Source organism: Podarcis muralis, chromosome 8, assembly GCF_964188315.1.
Source record: "Podarcis muralis chromosome 8, rPodMur119.hap1.1, whole genome shotgun sequence".
NCBI lineage: Eukaryota > Metazoa > Chordata > Lepidosauria > Squamata > Lacertidae > Podarcis > Podarcis muralis.
The window spans coordinates 14,139,922-14,160,457 of record NC_135662.1 but is presented as its reverse complement, the minus strand read 5'-3'; the positions used below and the strand labels follow the sequence as shown (position 1 = coordinate 14,160,457).

At 43.9% G+C, this 20,536-nt stretch overlaps 1 protein-coding gene across 2 annotated transcripts in view; it reads left to right on the top strand.

The window, feature by feature from the left end:
- The window catches only part of FER1L6 (fer-1 like family member 6), a 122,082-nt gene that overhangs the window by 84,118 nt on the left and 17,428 nt on the right, over window positions 1-20,536 (top strand). For both annotated transcript variants that reach the window (XM_028736194.2, XM_028736193.2), the window contains exons 24-32: window positions 1,498-1,659; window positions 3,230-3,413; window positions 4,616-4,815; window positions 7,669-7,791; window positions 8,352-8,391; window positions 13,338-13,456; window positions 13,644-13,775; window positions 15,058-15,183; window positions 17,177-17,304. In XM_028736194.2, coding sequence (XP_028592027.2) covers window positions 1,498-1,659; window positions 3,230-3,413; window positions 4,616-4,815; window positions 7,669-7,791; window positions 8,352-8,391; window positions 13,338-13,456; window positions 13,644-13,775; window positions 15,058-15,183; window positions 17,177-17,304 — 1,214 coding nt within the window. The remainder of the gene's footprint in view (window positions 1-1,497; window positions 1,660-3,229; window positions 3,414-4,615; window positions 4,816-7,668; window positions 7,792-8,351; window positions 8,392-13,337; window positions 13,457-13,643; window positions 13,776-15,057; window positions 15,184-17,176; window positions 17,305-20,536) is intronic.

Here is a 20,536-nt window from a genome sequence, read left to right as displayed (position 1 = left end):
GTTCCCAGTCCTACGTAGAGACAAAGGGCTTTGCACCCGGGACCTTTTGCATGCAAAGCAGGTGCTCTCCCGCTGAGCTATGGCTCCTCTCTCTATATTTCCGTGTGTGGCAACAGGGGTTAAATACTTTCTTCTAGACACATAACACGCAGCCTTACAGATTCCAATTATTTGCAGTTGCCAAGCAAGATTCTTATCCAGAAGAGATGGAAACTTGCTGGGCATAAATCTTTGAAAACAACTCATTATTCTCTTTCTCCCTTTTCCCTCGCCCCCAGTTTGTAAATCAGTTTTTAAAGAATCGTCCTGAGGTGCTATTTGTCACCATTTAAGGGGCAGGGAAGAGAACTTTTCAGGCATTTAGCCAGAACTGTCAAGGGCAAAAAGTGTGGGGGCCTGGGGCATATACTCCAAGCCCATACCTACTGGGGCTGATTGGATGCAGAAGAATAGTGGGAAGAACCAACTGGGGAACCTCCAAAGGAAGGAGTCTCAGAGCCCAGGGATTGGTGGTGGGATGACAATGAGTGGTCAGAGGGAGAAGACTAGGAGAAGGAGGAGGTGCAGGAAGCTGAAGAGGTAACCGGGCTTAGTGTGCGGCTCAGGGCGGCTAACAAGCAATAATAAAAACAAGTTGAATGAATACAACTTAGAAACAAGATTAAAATACAACATTAAAATATTGAAACATTAAAATTAAAATGCAGCCTCATCACAGGAGGAGAAAGGAAAAAGAAAAGAGAAAGAGGGGGAGGGAATCAAATTGGCTCCAAGCCAAAGGCCAGGTGGAACAACTCTGTCTTACAGGCCCTGCGGAAAGAAATCAGATCCTGCAGGGCCCTGGTCTCATGAGGCAGAGTGTTCCACCAGGCCAGAGCCAGTGTTGAAAAGGCCCTGGCTCTAGTTGAAGCTAATCTAACTTCCTTTGGGCCCGGGACCACAAGGGTGTTGCTATTTATGGACCTTGAGGCTCTCCGTGAGTCATACCGGGAGAGGCGGTCCCGTAGGTACGAGGGTCCTAGGCCGTGAAGGGCTTTAAAGGTCAAAACCAGCACCTTAAATCTGACCCTGTACTCCACCGGGAGCCAGTGCAGCTAGAAAAGCACTGGGTGACTATGCTCCCATGGCAGAGACCCCGCGAGGAGCCTCGCTGCTGCATTCTGCACCTGCTGGAGTTTCTGGGACAGCTTCAAGGGCAGCCCCGCGTAGAGCCAATTACAGTAGTCAAGCCTGGAGGTGACCATCGCATGGATCACTGTGGCCAGGTTGGGGCGGGAAAGGTAAGGGACCAACTGCTTGATGCGGCGAATCAGGCTGAATCAGACCAGTATAAGGCCAATCACCGTTTTGTGAGCCTCGTCCCTTCTATCCCCACATCTGAAATACAGAGGACCATAACCTGGCCTACCTTGCAGGACTGTTGCAATTGCAAGTACTCAGATAATGTACGGAAATGAATTGTGCACACGCTAAGTGTTTTTCTTATCCCTGTTGAAGGTTCTCTTCTGGGGTCTCCGTGAACTGAAGAAGGTGCAACTCCTTTCTGTGGACCGCCCACAAGTTCTCATTGAATGTGCCAGCAAAGGGGTGAAATCGTGTGTCATCCAGAGCTACAAAAACAATCCAAATTTTAATGTCCAGGCAGACTGGTTTGAAGTGGTAAGTATGTATAACTTGCTGTTGGTCAGACTCCCTCTTTCCTCTCCCCCCCCCCCCCCTGAAAAACAAGCAGCAGAGTAAAGTTTGGGAATAACCCATGGGATAGTTAAGAACTAGCCAGGATGCAGTAAAAGAAGATGCTGATTTTTTCCTTTTCTTCAGAAGTGGGGCTGGGGAGATGGTGGCTCCAATTTTAGCGCAGCTCACAGGGTGACTTTAGACCAACTATCATCCCTAAACTTAAAGCTGCCTCAGAGGGTTCTTGTGAGGATAAACTGTGGGGGGTCTCATATATTCAACTTAGGTGTTATGTACGGAGTTGACTAGGATCCAAAAGGCAGCAGTCTGATTGGTCCTAGAACAATAGGATTCAGAATGCAGCAGTCTGATTGGTCCTAGAACAATGCAGCAGTATGATTGGTCTGCAGGAGCCACCCAATCCAGCTCCAGATGGAAGTGAATCCACAACCTGATTGGCCTACAGGAGAATTCCAGAATTAGCCAATCACATGCAGCCCATTGTGTAAATAATGTATATAAAGCAGATACTTTGGGGGAACATTCATTCCTCCTCACCACTATGAGCTGAATAAAGAGCATGAAATCCACTCTCGACTCCGAGTAGATTTCACTGGCGACGAAGGTGGGATCCCGCTGAGCTGACTGCAACACACAGCACCGCAGCACCGCCCCCTGCCGCACCGCTAGTCGAGAGTGGATTTCACTAGGGGTGGGTGAGAAATGTAAGTTTACATTTCAAGAAGAAACTGCCTAATTCACATTTCTTAAACCTATAGAAGAACCAAAACACAGCTGTCCTTTTAAGTTTGCACATCTCCCAGATTCACGATAGAGTTCTCAAACCAAACAATATACACAAAAATGTTTGTATTAGGGGAAGTGTGCAGAAAAGCTGTGCATATATTAGTGAAAGCAACATCCAAAATACATTATACTTGGGCAGATTGCTTGCAAAAATTGGCATTTTCGTCAAAACGGCATCCAAAAATGTGTTTATTAGGAGCCACCTGCACTAAAATGCTGGTGATTTTTTATAAGGATTTGTTTTTATTGTAAATTGCTTGCAGACATTTGGGAGTTACCAAGAGGTGACGGGCCCTTTGTTCAATGAGGCTTGTGAATTAATAGATCAAATTAGAGTTATCCCATTAGATTTTGCAAAGAGCAAAATATGGCGGTTCTTGGGTGCAACAGGGACAAGAATAGAAACATTTAAGATTACAGCTTTGCTCAAACTAAACAGGTGAGGATGAGAGATCATTGGGAGCCCTGTGTGAAGAATATATAAAAAGAAACATGTACAGGTAGGTGAAATTTCTCGAGTCACGGCCAAAGTTTCATCAATTTGGAAGATCCTGAAGAGGCCAAATTTCTATGGAAACCAAAACAGTTAGTGAAGCCAAAGTTGCAGGGGATTATATTGTATTTCTCTGCATTAGATAGCTGCTATATCTAGAATTAAAACAAAATTATCAAAGGGCCAGTGAGGAAATTCACCAGAAGACAAAGAATTGATTATTATCGGATCTTGTCCTTTCTCCTCTGCTAGGAACTGCCTGAAAACGAACTGCTGCACCCACCTCTTAGCATCTGTGTAGTTGACTGGAGAGCCTTTGGACGCAGCACTTTGGTTGGAACCCACACCATCAACTGCCTGAAGCAGTTTCTGTATAAGCCTAAAGAACTGCCTGCCTCACCAGCAAAAGAGCCCGACATTGTGGAAATCGACAAAGGTAAGAAGTGCTGAGCGTTTGCGTCCAAGGGGCTTATATTCATATGAGTAAATGACCTTATAGAGTTTGGATTTGATATCCCGCCTTTCACTCCCTTTAAGGAGTCTCAAAGCGGCTAACATTCTCCTTTCCCTTCCTCCCTTACAACAAACACTCTGTGAGGTGAGTGGGGCTGAGAGACTTCAGAGAAGTGTGACTAGCCCAAGGTCACCCAGCAGCTGCATGTGGAGGAGCAGAGACGCGAACCCGGTTCCCCAGATAACGAGACTATCGCTCTTAACCACTACACCATATTTATATGAGTCTTAAATATGCTATGAGCAAGCTCACAAAGAAAATATCTGCATGGTTTTTATAGCTTAGTTTATTGCTGGGGGATGGGGGAAAATCACGTTATAGACCAAAGGCGATCAATACAGCCTGGCAATAATGAGTAATTGGCTGTGGTCCACCATAGGATTTTGATTTTATTTATTCATTTATTTGATTTGTATACTACCCTTCATCCGAAGATCTCAAGGCGGTTATTATTATTATTATTATTATTATTATTATTATTCCACAAACGGAATTTTGTGGAGCATTCTACAAACAGAGAGCCACTGCAGAGCCAAGAGATTTCTTTCATTGATATCTCCCATAATTCTTCAGCAGCCATTCACACTCATTAGCATTGACATTTATTGAATCCTACAAAGCATTAAAACAACCCTTGCTATGCAGGCATAAAGTCCCAGGTCTAATCCTTGGGATTTCTATTATTATTATTATTATTATTATTATTATTATTATTATTATTATTTATACCCCGCCCATCTGGCTGGGTTTCCCCAGCCACTCTGGGCAGCTTACAGAATATATAAAACATAACAAAACATCAAACAGCCCTGTCAGGCAGGGCTGAAAAATCTTGACAGAAGAGTAGAAGAAGAGCGTGGCTGGATCAGGCCAAAGACCCATCTAATCCAGCTTCTCACAGTGGCCAACCAGAAGCCTCTGGGAAGCCCACGAGCAGAGCCTGAGCATTCAGAGGCGTACATACTCTGACATGAGGTAGCCATTGATCAAGTGGTCCACCATTTTTCTCTAGTAGATGCTGCAGTGTCTGATTCTCAATACAATGCAGATTTGAGAAGGCCCACAGTTTGCTGAGAGAGCCCACTAGGTGAGCCACCACAATAACAAGTGTTTCTGGTTTCCAGCTTCACCCGCTCCAGCGCAACTTCAGTCGCCTCAGCCTGAAGAGTCTTCAGGAGATCATGTCTATATTGACGTGGAACATGGTGAGCCTGTGTTTGCCGTGCCACAGCCAGAGCCATTGGCTCCATCGCCTCTGCCGGCACCTTCCCTGAAACCTGCTCCTCCTCCTACCTCGACCCCTGCAAAAGACGAGAAGCAAAAAGTAGGTACCATTGCAGTAGCTGGCTGGCTTCATCCTGGAGCTCTGGGATAGTACATTTTCTTCCGTATTGATTGAAGTAATATTCTGTTAATATTCCATTGCATATTAATGAATGTGTCATGAGCTCAGCCTACACTCATGTAGGACCCTGGCAGAGACACATGCCTGATTGCCATGTTCTCTTCTTCCTGGTCGATCGTTCGGGAGCTTCAAAAGCTTTCTTCTGCCCGAACATCACAGCGACCAATGCCAACAGACATCAGCACACTTAGGGATCTGCAGAGTTTGCACATCATGCATAACAGACCTCAGCAGCTCAGCATTTTGGCTAATCTACTTTATTTACATATAAACACACACGGAGCACTGCAACATGGCTCCCTCTCTCTCTAGCATCAGACAGCAAAGAGAAAAAGAACAAAGGACAATAGTGGAACACAGTAACACAAACATCCTGTCTCTGTCACTTCCCACTTTGTGGAGTCAAAACATATACCGCCATGTGATAGACAACAATCCCATGACTGAAATCACGGAGCAGGAATTCTAACAGGCAATACCAACAGCAACTCTCCTTCTCAACATTAAGAAGTGACCAGAGCCTGTAACTAGGGAAAGGAATCGGGACCACAAAAGAGAAAATACGCTATTTCATTTTCATTCAACAAGGCAACATCTCCCACGAGGTCTTAATATCATAAATCTGCTCACAGGGGCCCAGTTACAGCAGGAGATAATTCACAAAACCGTAGAGCTGTTTCTCAGAGGTCATTACTATGACTTTATTGACTTGTATTAATCATTTTGATGAATTTGTTGTCGCTTGCTTTATTTATATGCAATGCTGTTTAATAGTATAGTGATTGTAATGGGTATATATATATATATATATATATATATATATATATATATATATGCTTTCGTAGATTTTCACGGGTACAGGAATGCAGGTTTTGGTGTCCTCGGGTATCTTCCCGTGTAAAAGTTGGGGTGTCTAGGCGACGTTTCGACGAAACGTCGCCTAGACACCCCAACTTTTACACGGGAAGATACCCGAGGACACCAAAACCTGCATATATATATATATATATATATATTGGGTTTTATATATATATATAAAACGCTTTTGTGAGTCAAGGACCCGCCACCCGCGTAGAGATAAATAAGACACAAGGACACAGTATTTTAGGTTAATGGGTTAAATAAGGCCACAACTTTATTGGTTACAGCATGTGAGTGGTATTGGCTTAGGCATTGGATCAAGCAATCTATACATGACTCCACCCCGCTCAGCGGGGAGTCATTTGAGGGTTAACAACCAGTGGGAGGAGCTTGTTGATGCAAATACAACTGGAAGCTTCCCCTGATGTCACCAGGGGTCGTGCCATGGCCCTAGCCACCAGTAGGGCATTGGACAGGATCTATGACCGCCGGATCCCTTTAATGGAATACCCAAATAAGAGGAGGGGTAGGTGATGGCCACAACCTGCCCTCCAACACACTACACATATTCCAGTGCCTAACCGCCAATACCATAAAGTTTTGACAATTTGCTACAAGGTAGGCGGAAAACCAAGAGGCTGGTGCCAATTTGCCAATTGGATAAAAATTCCTACCAGGCCCCTTGGGCAACCAAGGCAACCAACCAAAGTCCATAGCAAGGTCAAAAGGAAAGAAATGACCTAGAGTGAGGGAGGGCAGGTGATCCGTCGAAAAACACGAAAAGAATGGGGCCCCGGTGCAGCCGTGGCCGCTTAAATGTGGCTAAACCCCGCCCACACGCCAGCCCTATTGGCTAGCTGACAGGGCTTGGCCTGGCAGCTGGGGAGAGCTGACGCAGGGGGCCGAATACACGCCCCTCTCCCCCCACCGATGCAGGAACCGGCTCCCACTCACAACTCCTCCCCTCTGGAAAGAGAGGCTTTGTGATTATTGTGAGCCGCTTTGAGATCATCATTTGTTGTTGGAAAAGCGGAATGGAAAGATCAAATCAAATCTAGTCCATCTCCCTGCTCATGCAGAAACTTTAGTATTAGAGCACTCCCTTGATACCTGTAACAAGGGAGAATCCACCACTGTCTAAGCCACCCTGTTCCAGCTCTAAAAAACCTACAGCATTTAACCTAAATACTTCGAACTGAATAACAACAGCTTACTGTCACCTTTGAGACGCGGGTGGCGCTGTGGGTTAACCCACAGAGGCTAAGGCTTGCAGATCAGGAGGTTGGTGGTTTGAATCCCCGTGATGGGGTGAGCTCCCGTTGCTCGGTCCCTGCTCTTGCCAACCTAGCAGTTCAAAAGCACGCCAGTGCAAGTAGATAAATAGATACCGCTCTGGCGGGAAGGTAAACAGAGTTTCTGTACGCTGCTCTGGTTCACCAGAAGCGGCTTAGTCATGCTGGCCACATAACGCGGAAGCTGTACGCCGGCTCCATCGGTCAATAAAGCGAGATGAGCGCCGCAACCCCAGAGTCGTCCGCGACTGGACCTAATGGTCAGGGGTCCATTTACCTTTACCTTTACTGTCGCCTTTGGGCCCCCTTTGTAAACCAGAGATGGCCAGTCTCTGATCTTCAGGTGGCAGTAGGACCTAATCCTTCCCCCAACCCCAGTTGTCCCAGAACAACATTGCGAAGTGAGCACCTCCTCAACGAGGTTTTCATTACTGAAGTGTTCAGTCCATGTGGACCCAAAGCATTGTGCGTGGAAACATCTGTGCTTGATCTTTTGATGCAGATATGCTCATGTAGCTGTCTCTCCAACGCCACCATTTATCCTCAGGCTGAAATGGATCTGCAGGTCCATTCTCTCCTCCTGCCATCTTTGTAATTCCAACTTTTTTTTCCTTTCCAGGCCTCAAGGAAATCAACTCGGCGCTCCACCAAGAGGAAAAAGAGGACAATAGCTGACGAATCGGCTGAAAATGTTATTGATTGGTGGTCAAAGTATTACGCCTCTGTACAAAAAGGACAAAAGGTAGGGACTCTGGGAACCCTGTGCATGCAAGGAGCACAGTTTGTGACGCATCCGTGTAAAAGTATGGTGTTGAATGCATTTCCCCCCCACAGAAATGTCACAGAATGTATGTCTTAGAACTCATGATGCTTTGGCTTGTGTGCTAAGCATGCATGGATGTACATGTGTGCGTACAGGCACACATAAATGTATCTAACCACTGTGGACGGCACTTTATGGGCTGGATGAAACTGTCTGTGGCCAACAAAATGGGCCACACTAAACCTGTTAATAGCCGTCGATGTGCCACGGCATTCTTTTACTTTTTGCATTGAGAGTATTTCAGTATCACTAACTATGAATCTCCAGGGGGGATTTAAAAAACAAAAATCTGGAACATGGAAATGAGGGGTGCAGTCTTTCTCTTCTACAAAGGAGGGAAGCAAATTGATTTCTACTTTAACAAGAGTCGAGATATTAAAGCAGAACTGTAACTAAAGTGGCTTGCTCTTTATTGTTCTATTTATGCAAGTTTCTGTCTACCTGTTGTTTTTAAAAAACCTCTTATTTTATTTTGAAAGGCAAAAGTGCTCGATTTCAGTGATGGAAAGCCAGGAAACGGTGAGTATCTACATTTGCATTTTTCTTTCTCTTTCTCGGTTCATGCTGAAAGCTGCACAGTTTGATTTCATCTTACTGTTTGCGAATGGCCCAGATACTCAGCATCCCTTGTGGGTACAAAAGGGCTCTTTCTGTATGCAGAAAAGCTTTCGGTCCAGCAGAGGCTCCAGCTAGGAAGGGGAAGAGGCAATTTTGCTGATATCCTCCTAACTCCTGCAGTTTTCTGTACCACCTCCCCACTGTGCCAGAGGATCCGGCAACTGCTCAGAGCACATTTTCATCCAGCGCTGGCAGCTGATGGGTGAGGGAAGAATAATGAAAAATCGCCTCCTTTCCTTCACTTAGTGGCAGCGGAGTTCAGAGTTCTGCTTGTGGCAACAGCTGATCTATCTATCATCTATCTATATCTATCTATCTATCTATCTATCTATCTATCATCTATCTATCTATCATCTATCTATCTATCTATCATCTATCTATCTATCTATCATCTATCTATCATCTATCTATCATCTATCTATCTATCTATCTATCTATCTATCTATCTATCTATCTATCATCTATCTATCTATCTATCTATCTATCATCATCTATCTATCTATCATCTATCTATCTATCTATCATCTATCTATCTATCTATCTATCTATCTATCTATCTATCATCTATCTATCTATCTATCTATCTATCTATCTATCTATCTATCAATCATCTATCTATCTATCTATCATCTATCATCTATCTATCATCTATCTATCTATCTATCTATCTATCTATCTATCTATCTATCTATCTATCATCTATCTATCTATCATCTATCTATCTATCTATCATCTATCTATCTATCTATCATCTATCTATCATCTATCTATCTATCTATCTATCTATCTATCTATCATCTATCATCTATCTATCATCTATCTATCTATCATCTATCTATCTATCTATCATCTATCTATCTATCTATCTATCTATCTATCTATCTATCTATCTATCATCTATCTATCTATCTATCTATCTATCTATCTATCTATCATCATCTATCTATCCATCTATCATCTATCTATCCATCTATCATCTATCTATCTATCATCTATCTATCTATCATCTATCTATCTATCTATCATCTATCTATCTATCATCTATCTATCTATCTATCTATCTATCTATCTATCTATCTATCATCTATCTATCTATCTATCTATCTATCCTCTATCTATCATCTATCTATCTATCTATCTATCTATCTATCTATCTATCTAATCTATCTATCTATCTATCTCTATCATCTCTATCTATCATCTATCTATCTATCATCTATCTATCTATCTATCTATCTATATCTATCTATCTATCTATCTATCTATCTATCTATCTATCTATCATCTATCTCTATCTCTGAGCCATTATCTGCACTTTACAGATCAGTCTGGGGTTTTGTGCAATGCAGCCCAGACAAACACCTGAAGTCTTGCGCACATTTTTACCTTGTGTGTAAGGTAAAAGGTAAAAGACCCTGGACAGTTAAGTCCAATCAAAGGTGACTATGGGGTTGCGGCGCTCATCTCGTATTCAGGCTGAGGGAGCCGGTGTCTGTCCACAAACCAGGGGCGGAGGAAGGGGGTGCCGTGGGGGTGGGTTGCCCCAGGTGTCACCACTGAGGGGGGTGACAAAATGCAGGGCGGCACTCACTGTGGGGCCTGCAGTGCGCCCGAGCCACCTGTCTCTCTCGTGCCCAAATGGTTCACCCGCTGCCTCCCCCCCAGCTGTAGAGTGGTTGAGTGGGAGGAGGCAGGCAGACTCCAGAGGCCCTGTGGTGTGCCCAGCCCCTATGAGCGGCTCGCGCCACCCCTGGGCGCACCACCCCAGGCACCCGAGTGGCTTTCTCCGCCGCTGCTACAGACAGCTTTTCAGGTCATGTGGCCAGCATGACTAAACAGCTTTTGGTGCAACGGAACACCGTGACAGAAACCAGAGCGCACGGAAATGCCGTTTACCTTCCCGTCACAGTGGTACCTATTTATCTACTTGTACTGGTGTGCTTTCAAACTGCTAGGTTTGCAGGAGCTGGGACAGAGCAACAGGATCACACCTCATCACAGGGATTCGAACCGCCAACCTTCTGACTGGCAAGCCCAAGAGGCTCAGTGGTTTAGACCACAACACCACCTGCGTCCTTTTACCTTTTACCGTGTGTATACCATCCCGCCCACTGTGGGTCTCCTTCCTTGGAGGTTTTTAAGTAAAAGTTGGATGGACATCTGTCATGGATGCTTTTGCTGACATTCCTGAATTGTAGGGGGTTGGACTAGATGACCCTTGGATCCCTTTCAGCTCTATGATTCTAGCTTGTTCACCTCCTGTGGTTCCAGTTCTACTGAGGCCCCCCTTGGCTGCTGTTTATATAACAATTCATGCTGTTGCTAAGACATCTAGCTTGGCCCTAAGCACAGATACACCAAGAGTCAAATAAAGCCAAAATATTTCAGGGGAGGCTTTGCTGGAGATCTGGCAGCTAATATCTTGGCTCTTGGCATACCCTGTCTTTTATAAATGTGTCTGACCCTTAATTATTTGTTTGCCTGTTTGCCTGTTTTTAAACTTAACTCCATGAGTGCGGCGTAGATTTGACCTAATTTATTGCTGGCCCGAGAACTGCAGGTGAATGGAATTTCAATCATTAACTCACTGGTGTAGCAGAGCTTGCCAGAAATCTAATTATGCAGGCAATTTGTGTCTCCGCATGATTGAAACATCTTGATAGGCTGGCAAGGAGTCCTTTTTCCCCCTGATTGCTGTATCCATGTCCAAAATAACTTTGCCTGTCACCTTAAAGAGAATTCTTCCATTCAGCTGCTAGTGGACTGCAGTTTTTTTCCCTTCCGTTCTGATGAACCTGGTGGGTGGGAATTAGGATAAAGGATCCCACCTGCATTTTCTTTAAAAAAATAAAATAAGAAAGTACATTTGAGGCACATAGGCATTTTACACTGGTGTGGACCCTAGACCTCTGAAATGCTACTTTAATCTTATGCAGGGCCAGTGCCAACTAATTTGATGTTGCATCATAAAAATCTTGATGTTGATGCCAAGGGATGGGAAACAATTTGCTAAGCCTGAAGTTAGGCACAGTGGATAAAAAAACATATTGATATAATTAATAGTGACACCACCAACAATATGGAACTCCCTGTTCTTTGATAACTGGCAGACCCCATTGGTATACTGTTTTTGGTTCTCGCTAAAAACCTTTTCATTTTTAAGCAAGTCTGCAAATTTTAGAATTTCTATTTTCAAACTGCTGGACTTTATTTTGAAAAGTTTTAAGCTTTCTTCTTTTTTTACACCTGATTCTGTCTGTGATTTTAATGTATATCTTGTGTAAGCAACTTATTCAATCTAGTTAAATAAAAATAGCTTTTCAAATAAATAAATAAATAAAAAGTAGGGAAACAAATAGGGAGAATATAAAGGATGTGATCATCATTGCTCCAGTGAGAACCTGATCTGATGTAGCTAAAGAAAAATGGGGGGACCTGACTAGTAGCTTGAATGGGAGTTAACTGGGAAACCTGTGTAAGAGATGGGATAGAATGCATGCCATTGATTTAAAGCACATCCACCATCATCCCCAAAGAATCCTGGGAGCTGTACTGTCGGGGACTGTGCTGAGGTGGGCTGCACTGAGAAGGAATGGTGGGAGCTTTCCCCTCCCCCTGCTCCTGATTCGGATCCTGAATCTTCCCAGGAGCAGGAGGACAGTATAGATTTGGAGCAGTGGTTTGCAGAGGGACATAGTTCAGAAGGCAGAAGCTGGGAAGTACTGGATGGGGAACAGCTAGGAGAAGAAACACTGGAAGAGAGAGGGTTAACAGATTCAGAGTCTCTGGACAGCATTCATCCCCCTTCTCCAAAGTCACAGAGAGCTCAGAAAGCGGCAGAACAGAAAGCACAAGAGGGTACAAGCTCAGGTGACAAGACGTAGGAATGACATAGATTAATAGGGAAGGAAGGGGGTGTAACCCTTAATTGGGAGCACCGCCATTTCTAGGAGATGTGTTCTTTGTTCTCTCGCTGTAATTATTAAAGATTCTACCTGGTAAGATGTTCTTTTCGTTTGATCTTTTGTTTACTGCCACGGAGGAGGAAGCCGATTTCCCGAAGCCTGACATGTACTTTGTTAAGGACGCTGGGAACTGTAGCTCTGTGAGGGGCAAACTATGGTTCCCAGGCTTCTTTGGGGTGGGGAAAATGTGGTTTTTAAATGTAAGGCATGCATGCAGCCGACAATAATGTTCTTTTTTTTAAAGGGGGGGGGGGTTCAGTTGTTACAGTTCCCAGGAGAGACATCCTCTTCCAACCTTAATTCTATCATCATAGCATTGCAGCTACTATTTATTTATTTGCTACAATAAACAGAGGGACACAGGTTAAACCACAGAGCCTAGAGCTTGCCGATCAGAAGGTCAGTGGTTTGAATCCCCGCAACGGGGTGAGCTCCCATTGCTCGGTCCCTGCTCCTGCCAACCTAAATAAATAGGTACCGCTCTGGCGGGAAGGTACACAGTGTTTCCGTGCGCTGCTCTGGTTCACCAGAAGCAGCTTAGTCTTGCTGGCCACATGACCCGGAAGCTGTACGCCGGCTCCCTCGGCCAATAAAGCGAGATGAGCACCGCAACCCCAGAGTCGGTCACGACTGGACCTGATGGTCAGGGGTCCCTTTACCTTTACGTTAGGTCAGGGGTCCCTTTACCTTTACCTTAGGCAAAACCCTCGGCCAATAAAGCGAGATGAGCGTCGCAACCCCAGAGTCGGCCATGACTGGACCTAATGGTCAGGGGTCCCTTTACCTTTACCTTACAATAAACAGAGAATAGGCTTGAGGTTCATCTTTCGATGCAGTCATTTGTAATGGTAAACAAAACCTGTTCCATTTAATCTCTTGTAGCGAAACAGACCTCTGGCCACGTAGCACTGAGCATTGAAGACGAGCCAGACAGAAAGAAGAAAGACAAGTTGCTCAAGAAGAAAGTGAAGGAGGCCCCTCCAAATCTAGCAACCCTGGAGGTAAAGTTCATTCGTTTTTGTAAATCCGGGTTATTCTGCTAATTTGGGAGAATCAGCACAAATCCTAGGTGCTCAACTCACATATTTTCCCAGTTTCCTGCTTCCACTCATTTTGCTTAAATTTTTGTTCTGAAACTGCTCCCACTGTTTTCTCAACTGTGAAATGTTGGCTCAATCTCTTCCAAAGATCTACGATGGAGATTTGGAGAGTGAATTTAACAACTTTGAAGACTGGGTGAAGACGTTTGAACTCTTCCGAGGCAAGTCCACTGATGAAGATCACAGCGACTATGAGGACAGGATCGTAGGGAAGTTTAAGGTATTGTGAAAAGTACCGCGTGGAAATAAAGAAATCCATGTTGCACAGAAATTCATTTTTACTTGGTAATATTTAAGTTTGCTAGCATTTGTGGGGCAGTGCACAGAGTATGCCAAACATAGTAGATTAACCAAACTAAACACACTTTTTTTTTGGCAGAACCTGTGATTCTTCATTGATTGAAAAACCACAGGGATTCCCTGTCCTAAATCTAAAAAGAGGACAAGCTTTCAGTACCTCTATCATAAATTCAATTAACTCATGAAAATAGAGTTATTCCCAATTTCAGAACAACCCTCGGGCTGTTGTCTTCAGATCACTTAATTGAAATGTTAAAAATTAAGATTCTTATTACACCTTAATCTGTCAACGCCAAAAGAACCAAGCTGTGGCAATGTATTCAGGCCACATTCACACAATACATTTAAAACACCATTATGCCACTTTAAATAGTCATAGCTTACTACCCAAAGAATCCTGGGAGCTTTAGTTTGTTAAGGGTGCTTAGAGATGTTAAACAAACCCTGTTTCCCTCACAGAGCCACAACTACCACAGGTGTTTAACCACCCATCCCTCCTCTCAGGGAAGTCTGGAAATGGTAGTTCTGAGAGAGGAATAGGAGTCTCCCAAAAACTCTTGGGAGTACAGTGCTACCTTGGTTCTCGAACTTCATCCATTCTGGAAGTCTGTTCCAAAACCAAGGCGCGCTTTCCCATAGAAAGTAATGCAAAACGGATTAATCCGTTCCAGACTTCTAAAAACAGCCCCTAAAACAGCAATTGAACATGAATTTTACTATCTAACGAGACCATTGATCCATAAAACGAAAGCAAAAAACAATGTACTTCAGTCACACAATCAATCAGGAGCTGAGCTGGGTTCCACACAGTCACAAAAACAAACAAAGAGCCGCAAAAACCAAAACACAAAATAAACAACGAAAACAGGCGGACCTCAGTGTAACACTCAAAACAGAACTGTGGCACTCAAAACGGAAGCGTAACACTCAAAATGGAGCACGTTTGGCTTCTGAAAAAAGTTCGCAAACAGGAACACTTACTTCCAGGTTTGCAGTGTTTGGGTTCCAAGTTGTTTGAGTACCAAGGCATTTGAGAACCAAGGTATCACTGTAATAGCATGTAATCTTTTTTTTTTTTTTTTTTAGATAAGTGTTGAATGCATTTGTAAACAAAAAACCACTGCAAGCATGACATTATGTCTGCATCTGCTGATTTCGGTTTGGCACTAGGAACGATCTATATCCATGCTGTGTATTAACAGGGCTGTTTCTGCATCTACAAAAGTCCAGAAGATGGCTGCTCAGGAGACGGAGGCCAGCCGAGAATCTTGCAGGGCATCCCTCCCAACCACTCAGTGAAAGTTCTCATCAGAGTATACGTTGTCGCAGTAAGTATAACTGATGCTTCTGTTAGGTGCGGAGTCTGGGGCCAAAGCCTTGGACCCTGAAGCCCAGCAGGGGGTGAACAACAGGCAGCACCTGACAGGGGCGGGGTCAAGCCATGACACGCTCAATGAAGCCAAGCGCTGCATTGGCCAGACTCTAGCTACCTGCCAGAATGGCAAGTAGGCTGGAGCCTTGGTCAGTGCAGTGCATCGTCTGGGATTATTTGTTGATGTTAAAAAAGGTAAAGGTACCCCTGCCCGTACGGGCCAGTCTTGACAGACTCTAGGGTTGTGTGCCCATCTCACTCAAGAGGCCAGGGGCCAGCGCTGTCTGGAGACACTTCCGGGTCACGTGGCCAGCGTGACAAGCTGCATCTGGCGAGCCAGAGCCGCACACGGAAACGCTGTTTACCTTCCCGCTAGTAAGCGGTCCCTATTTATCTACTTGCACCCGGGAGTGCTTTTGAACTGCTAGGTTGGCAGGCGCTGGGACCGAACAACGGGAGCGCATCCCGCCGCGGGGATTCGAACCGCCGACCTTTCGATCGGCAAGCCCTAGGTGCTGAGGCTTTTACCCACAGCGCCACCCGCGTCCATTTTGTTGATTTTACTTCCCTATAAAACTACAGTGGACGCTCGGGTTGCGAACGTGATCTGGGCGGGAGGCACATTCGCAACCCGCAGCATTCGCAACCCATGTATGTGCACACGCGGGTTGCAATTTGGTGCTTCTGGGCATGCGCAAAGCGCAATTTATCATTTCTGTGCATGCGTGACCGCCAAAACCCAGAAGGAACCTGTTCCGGTACTTCTGGGTTTCAGCAGTCCGTAACCCGAAAAAACACAACCTGAAGTGTCTGTAACCCGAGGTATGACTGTATTACAAAAAAATTAGTATGAATTAAGCACAGCTCAGTCTGTAGAGCATGAGACTCTTAGTCTCAGGGTTGGGAGATGCCCACATTGCAAGGGGTTGGGCTCATGGCCGGATTGAGGTTTGACAAGGCCCTAAGCTACTGAAGGTAATGGGGCCCTTTATATGTCCAGCTGTCCTTTGTCAACAACAAATTGTCACTGTTTTTTTGTGTTTAATATATGCTGTATGGTAATTTATGGACCTAATAGGTATCTAAATCCATTTGCCACTGTTGCTGTATGTAGGTTTTATTTTATTTATTTTTTATCTTATATTTTGGAAATGTACATCCAGGTTTTTTTCCCTTTAAATTTTTTGGGAGCCCCCAAGAGAGTGGGGCCCTAAGCTATAGCTTGTTTAGCTTATATGTAAATCCAGCACTGGTTGGGCTAGAAAATGACACTTGTGGTCCCTTCCAATTCTACAAGTCTATTATTCTAAGTATAAACACAAATTGGCACCACTACCCCTGCCCTGGAACAGTATTTCAGGATTCACATAACAATTCTTCAAAACACAGTATAGTCTACAAACAGTATTAAGAATCTTCAGCGTAATACTCTATCTACCAGTCATTGTTTTTTTAATAATCTATAATCAACATAGGACGTGGTTGGCGCTGTGGGTAAAACCTCAGTGCCTAGGACTTGCCGATCGTATGTTCGGCGGTTCGAATCCCTGCGGCGGGGTGAGCTCCCATCGTTCGGTCCCAGCTCCTGCCCACCTAGCAGTTCGAAAGCACCCCTAAGTGCAAGTAGATAAATAGGTACCGCTTTATAGCGGGAAGTAAACGGCGTTTCCGTGTGCTGCGCTGGTGCTGGCTCGCCACTCTTAAGTGAGATGAGCACGCAACCCCAGAGTCGGTCACGACTGGACCGGGCAGGGGTACCTTTACCTTTACCTTAATCAACATAGAATGGCTTGGTCTTCTTAGGGGGAAATAGGATCAATGGAGAAAGATTTAACTAAATTAATTCAGAAAACTGAAATGATTAATTGAGTCACTTGGTTTTGTTTTGTTTTTACTCTAAATTGGTTATATAGTTTGGGATGTATTAATAATTTTTTCTCTTATTGTAGGCATTTAATCTTAGTCCAGCTGATCCAGATGGCAAATCAGATCCTTATATTGTGCTTAGGTTGGGAAAAACAGAAATTAAAGACAGAGACAATTATATTCCGAAGCAGCTGAACCCAATTTTTGGAAGGTGAGTTTATTTTGAATTGTGTGATGTTCCGGATGTCATGAATTAGCTGCAGACAATTTCTCCCCCGGTTATTTAGTACAAAGTGCATTTGTTAAACATTGATGCATGTCTCTTTAGATGCTTTGTAAATTACTGGTTAAATTCTTGACAATGTGTCACATTGTCTAATTGCAAATTATTTGGCTTTCAAGTTCATCCGGCGTTTCCCCAAATTAGTTTTTTGTTGCTTCAGCTCTTCTCATGCAATAGCATTGATGACCTTGACCACCATCGTAACCAAGGATGTAAGCCAAGTCTGCTGCGACTATCGTATAACTAAAATGTTTAGGCCAGGTTTGCATTAGAATTGCATCGCATTTCAATCAGGATACAATTTTTAATCCAATCTAGGAGTTGCTTTGGCCATTTAATAGGCAATAGGAAACCAAGGATATTTGTACACTGGAGAAATGTTGGTTATTTCAGCATATCCATGTATTCAGTCCGCATGCTAATGGCTAATGCAGAAAACTGTCAGTCTGTTAGCTGATATTAATAAGCTGCGGTATTATTCCTTGCATTACTCAGGGGGTCAGCAACACGGTGTCAGAGATCCTTCCTTTTTTCTATATAATTTTTAATTAGTTTTCCATTTAATAATATACAATCGCATCATTGTCATCCACTTTACCTCCCTGGCTCTTTAGAGCCCATCAATTTCTTTCCCTCATGGCTTTCAAAATCAACCTTTATATCATTGCATTTCATACGTTTTCCAATTCTAGTTTCACTCATTACAAAAAGACATTAAAATTTAGGTTAAAATAAAAAGGGAGGAAGTTTCTCATTACGAGTCTTCAGACAACCCTGCTTGTTGTTGTTGTTTAGTCATTTAGTCGTGTCCGACTCTTCGTGACCCCATGGACCAGAGCACGCCAGGCACTCCTGTCTTCCACTGCCTCCCGCAGCTTGGTCAAACTCATGCTTATAGCGTCGATAACACTGTCAAGCCATCTCGTCCTCTGCCGTCCCCTTCTCCTTGTGCCCTCCATCTTTCCCAACAACAGGGTCTTTTCCAGGGAGTCTTCTCTTCTCATGAGGTGGCCAAAGTATTGGAGCCTCAGCTTCACGATCTGTCCTTCCAGTGAGCACTCAGAGCTGATTTCCTTAAGAATGGAGAGGTTTGATCTTCTTGCAGTCCATGGGACTCTCAAGAGTCTCCTCCAGCACCATAATTCAAAAGCATCAATTCTTCGGCGATCAGCCTTCTTTATGGTCCAGCTCTCACTTCCATTCATCACTACTGGGAAAACCATAGCTTTAACTATATGGACCTTTGTTGGCAAGGTGATGTTAATTGCTTACAGTAATCTTTCAAATATCGTATAAATTGACTCCAGTCCTTTGGGAATACTTGATCATTCTGGTTTTGGATTTTTCCTGTCAGCTTCGCCAGTTCTGCAAAGTCCATCATTTTAATCTGCCACTTTTCTTTTGTTGGTACTTCTTGCTGTTTCCATTTTTGGGCTAAAAGAATTCTTGCCACTGTTGTTGCATACATGAACAGTCTTTTATCTTCCCTTGATATCTCTTCACCCACCATACACAATAAAAAGACTTCTGGTTTCTTAACAAAAGTATTTTAAAACATTTTCTTTAACTCAGGTGTCAGAGAACCTTCCAGTACCTCCTATGGGACCCATGAAAGTTCTTGTAAATATCTGCTCAAAAATCCACAATCTACGAGAGACTGTTTGATCATCCTGCTCTAAGTTCCCTCTTGGCTTGGCTTAGTGTCTCTTACATTGGCCATGCCCAATTATGATATTAGGACTGGGCCACCCACCCTCCCCTCTTCTTTCTTTTCAGAACACAGGAGAGGTGCAAATAATTTCTGTCCAGTGCCAGATTACCACATAGGCACTGGCCTATAGGCACCACAGCTTTTAGGGGCCCTGCGACAACAGATCACAATAATACTGATTAGATCTTGAAAGAAAATCACCATCTCAAGCTTCCGTAGCTTTTTGTTTAATAATATGATATGTTACTTTGTTTAATAATTGTTAATGTTTGTTTCATGTAATAAAATTGGTTTATTAAAATTGTCGGCTGGTATAATAAAAAATAGGTGGGGCGCAGGCGGCGCTGTAGTCTAAACCACTGAGCCTCTTGGGCTTGCCGATCAGAAGGTCGGTGGTTCGAATCCCCGTGACGGGATGAGCTCCTGTTGCTCGGTCCCTGCTCCTGCCAACCTAGCAGTTCGAAAGCACGCCAAAAAGTGCAAGTAGATAAATAGGTACCGCTCCGGCGGGAAGTAAAAGGCGTTTCCGTGCGCTGCTCTTGTTTCGGTGTTCCGTTGTGCCAGAAGTGGCTTAGTCATGCTGGCCACATGACCCGGAAAGCTGTCTGTGGACAAATGCCGGCTCCCTTGGCCTGTAAAACAAGATGAGCGCCGCAACCCCATAGTTGCCTTTGGCTGGACTTAACCATCCAGGGGTCCTTTACCTTTACCTTAAAAAATGCATATAGGAGATAATTTGTGATGGGGCTCCCAAGAGTTCAATTGCCATGGGGCCTCCAGAGGGTTTAATTCAACACTTTTTCTGTTGGCAACCTAGGGGGTAGCTAATATTTAGGGAAGCTTTTAATGTTTAATAGACTATTGTATTTTAATATTCTGTCGGAAGCCACCCAGAGTGGCTGGGGAAACCCAGCCAGATGGGCTGGGTATTATTATTATTATTATTATTATTATTATTATTATTATTATTATTTTATATAAGTTTCTTTTTTCCACTGATGGGGGGGACGGACATGCCTCTACCATTTTGTGATCCCATTCCATTTCCTTCTCTATCTGATGTGTCAGCCATGTTGCATCATTCCATACACACACCACCAAAACAGCCGTTTGGGATTTGTTTGATCATTATTTTTTAGCTGTGCTTCGACCCAAGATGATCATTATAAGAACTTGATAACATCTGGAAATTGGTGCCTGTTTGCTTGCTTTTCTCTTTCTTCCCTGTCTCGTTCTACATGTGTATTTTAAGATTGTAAGATTGAGGGCAAGAACTTTTGCAGGTGGGTGGAGAGGATATTGATCTGTAAGCTGTTCTGGCAGCATTTCCAGTTTTTGAGAGGGATATAAATGCTTTGAATTAAAAACAAAATCCATATAACATAGAACTTGCTGGAGTAGATAGAGATGCCTTGATGTATGTAGAGAAAGAAAATTCAAGAAGGTGAA